Below are 3,865 nucleotides of genomic sequence, written 5' to 3' on the forward strand. Positions count from 1 at the left end.
CTCTCTCTCTCTCTCTCTCTCTCACTCACTCACTCACTCACTCACTCTCTCTCTCTCTCTCTCTCCCTCTCTCCCTCTCTCTTTCTCTCTCCCTTTCGTTCATCCTCATCAACTGTAGCTTCTTCTTCTTCGAATAATATAATATTCGGCGAAAGCGATGTCCAAAGTTTCGTATAAAAGGGCATTCGTGTCACACAGAAACCACATTCGAAATCTCAATCTCTTCCATTGGATTCGCATCTGGTGACAACCAGCTATCTTTCAAAATGAAATTTCTCGTGAGTCTTCTTTTTCACATTTTTCTGACTGTATTAACCTTATCGCCTTTATTTTTATTCTATCAATTATTTAAACTTCTTACATTTGTATAACTTTAGAAACACGCTATATTCTTCGTTGCATTTTCTATGAAAATGATTTCACAAACAAAATAATATATATTGTAGAATATGTATATATGCAATAGAATATATATTTTATATAAATAAATTTATATTAAACACCACTGAAAAATACAAAAGTATATACGATAGTAACTTTTGCGAAAATGATATCTTCTCTCTACGCATATTTTGGGAATTAAAACATTTCCGATATTAAACATCGAAGCTAACGATTCCGATATAATAATTAAATATTGAACCCATTTTGTAAAAAACTACACTATTATTTCAAACTTTACAATACATAAATCTTATAATATACATATATAACTATACTTTATATATTACCTGCTTTTTATTTGAAATATTCATATTTTACTTCCTCCCGTATACATATTCGATCCATTTTGTTTTGGAACGGTTTTTAACGAATTTTCCATCTTACAAAGTCAGTATATCGTTTGTTATGTAATTATTATAGTGAACTATATAACTTTTGGTGATATATTTATTTGCAAACAGAAACATTTACTGTACGTATTTGTGAGTTTTCATAATTTACTTAAACATAGAAGTGCATTTTAAAGGATGACTTTAACATTTTCAAGTTCAAACAAAATTTATATACATTAGGTACAAAGACCTGTCTCATAGTATGTTTAAATTTGTATTATTGGGTCAATATTATTGCTGGAAATGCAACCTTATATTTTCATCTCCACATCTTGCAGTCAATTTAATATTAAATCATTGACGTCCATCCTCGTGTTGCATATAGTAACATTATTTCTATCGTCATTATAAAACACAGTAAACTCGCTTTCATCAGTTCGTAGAACCTTTGTCCATTGATCAAATGTTTACTTACTATGCTTCTGGCTTTTAGCAAACGTCAAGCGTCGTTGTTCAAGCCTTTACGGTGTTCTTGTTGCTTCATTATCCAGAGTTATTCATCTTATTAAAATCGTTTTACAATGTTTATTATCACAGAAGGATTTGCTATAAACGCTTAAACATTGTTAACTTTTCTTTGCCCCATTTTAAATATTAAATAATTTATATATAATTTCATTTAAAAATACAGTAAATAGTTAACGTAAATATATAGATGATTTTTTCTATCAAATTTGATGTAAATATCCATCTAAATATGTATTAATGTTTAAGTACATAATATAATATTGTATCTACAAATTGATGAGAATAATATTATGTTTATAATTGACATATTGATAAAAGATATGAAACTTTTGTTTTAGGTAGTGATCTCTGTTGCTATGTTGGCTATGGCTTCGGCTGATGTGGCTGAGCATCAACCAGTTATCGTTAAACAATCTCAAGATATTTCGCCTGACGGATCCTACTCTTATTCCTACGAAACAGATAATGGAATTTATCATTCTGAAAGTGGAACTCCAGTGGTGACAGATGCAAGGAGCGCACCCGTTGTTGTTACCCAAGGAGAGTATCAATATACATCCCCCGATGGTACACCAATTAAGGTGACATATGTTGCCGATCATAACGGATTCCAACCACAGGGCGAACACATTCCAGCTATTTCTCCATTGATTCAAAGGGCTCTTGAATATATCAGAACGCATCCACCACAAGCCGACCAGCCTAACCTATAAATTCACGTTCCGCTTCCTTTACCAACTTCCTCCACGTCGCCAAATGAGATTACATTTTGTACATAACAAGTGCACGATAATAAACATTTATTGAAAATTCTTATGATAAAGACATTACTCCTTATCGTTCTTTGCTTTAAATACATATACATATAACAAGAATTACGTGTATAACGTACATATAACTAGAACACGTATACAATTTTAAATTAAAGTAGAGAAACACTCGATAACACAAGTGCGAGTTGTTACACGTTACACACTTCTGCATAATTAGGCTCCAAATGAAATTAGCCGTCATTGTACTAGAACAACACTTGCTAATGTAGAATGAATAATAAAAAAAGTATCTTGAATTTGAAATTGCTGTAGATAAAATACTTTTCCAACAATTACGTTTCACGTTCATACGTTACCTACGTATTCTATATTTATAAAAGTTCATTTTTATTTATTCATACGTCATCGTTCTAAAACGAAAAATAGATTTTAGAAAACTCAACAGATCTAGTATAATTTCCTTGCTTTTCTATATCACTCTTAATCGTTTCATTATAAAGTAGATATTACTATAGTAGCACAACGTCAAACGCTCGCTATATTCTAAAGCTTAAAATTCCGACAATTGTTGGCAAACTCTCGTCAATAGCGATGCGCAAGAGCGAACGCAGCATTTCTGCTGCGCGGTATCCTTGTCCTCGCCGCAGTGATGGCAGAGTCCCGTCACCTGCGTCATCCGAAAGGTAAGCGGGTTCCCATCAGTTCTCCCAGCTCAGAAGTATCGTCTCCATCACTCGGTAGCCCGTACCACCCGCTTTGCCAACTAGCTGGGATCGCTACGGCCCTCTGGTTTCCCGGACGTCCAGGACCGCCCGCCTGGCAGGATCAACTCCCGATCCTGGACCCCTTAGGTGCTCGTAGACCTGAGTACTAGAGTCCGAAGCTCGAACGGAAGCAACGCTGCCAGATCAGTTGCCGTTGCATAGGACACCGTCCGGTATCCCCTCGTATCCCCGTCTTATGCACGCTTCTCAGCAAGAGGAGACTGCGACGGCTCGCCACCAGATCACCAGCAGTTCACACCGGGTCATCGTACGATGGGACCGGACGACACTCTCGTTCCAAGCTCAAAACGCGGCGCGAACGTTCGTTGACTGTTGTTCATCGCCTCCACTCGGTCCAGACCCAGGACCCACGTTACAGGAAGCCACCCTGGTCGCGTCGTAGAGTTCCCTCTCCGAGAGTTCCCTCTACAACTAGCAAGGGAACGTCCTCAACCCGAAAATTCAGAAAATTATGAAACTTCAGAGATATGTATAACGCGATTTCGTTTGCCGCCCAGATCCTTTTCAAGGGAGTAAAATTGACAGCTGCAAACTCAACTATTTGTAGTAGATAGAATTAACTAGTAGTAGATAGAAAAAGAGTTTCAGGGCAAAAGTTATTTCCTTTAACGGGAACTGTTGGTTGGCAAAGGATTTATTAAGCGTTTATATAATTAGAACAAAAATTTATGAACGAAACTATAAATAATCTGTTTTAATTCATTTTTTCACGGAAATCTTAACCGATGGTTTAAATAATTATGAAACGACATACTTCTTTTTAACACAAATACAGGCTTTATCGTATTGGTGAATTATGTTCCTCGTAAATCGAAGAACTTTTGAATCTTGTGTATTATATAAATATTTCTTTTTATAACTTTTCCTAATTATGTGAACAATTCATAAATCTTTTATCAAATTACAGTCCTAATTAAGAGATGTAACTTTTGCCTCAAAACCTTTTCTGTCTCTCTGTCTCTGTCTGTCTGTCTGTCTCTCTCTCTCTCTCTCTCTCTCTCTC

The 3,865-nt window shown here is 35.7% G+C and overlaps 1 protein-coding gene across 1 annotated transcript; it reads left to right on the forward strand.

Moving 5' to 3' along the window:
• Window positions 1-159: 159 nt before the first annotated feature.
• On the forward strand, window positions 160-2,134 carry LOC100741563 (larval cuticle protein LCP-17-like). Its single transcript, XM_003494895.4, has 2 exons — window positions 160-278; window positions 1,643-2,134. The coding sequence occupies exons 1-2, from the start codon at window positions 267-269 to the stop codon at window positions 2,015-2,017; spliced, it is 387 nt and encodes a 128-aa protein (XP_003494943.1). The 5' UTR covers window positions 160-266; the 3' UTR covers window positions 2,018-2,134.
• The last annotated feature ends 1,731 nt before the right edge of the window (window positions 2,135-3,865 follow it).

Source organism: Bombus impatiens, unplaced genomic scaffold (genome assembly GCF_000188095.3).
Source record: "Bombus impatiens unplaced genomic scaffold, BIMP_2.2 scf_5541, whole genome shotgun sequence".
NCBI classification, from domain to species: Eukaryota; Metazoa; Arthropoda; class Insecta; order Hymenoptera; family Apidae; genus Bombus; species Bombus impatiens.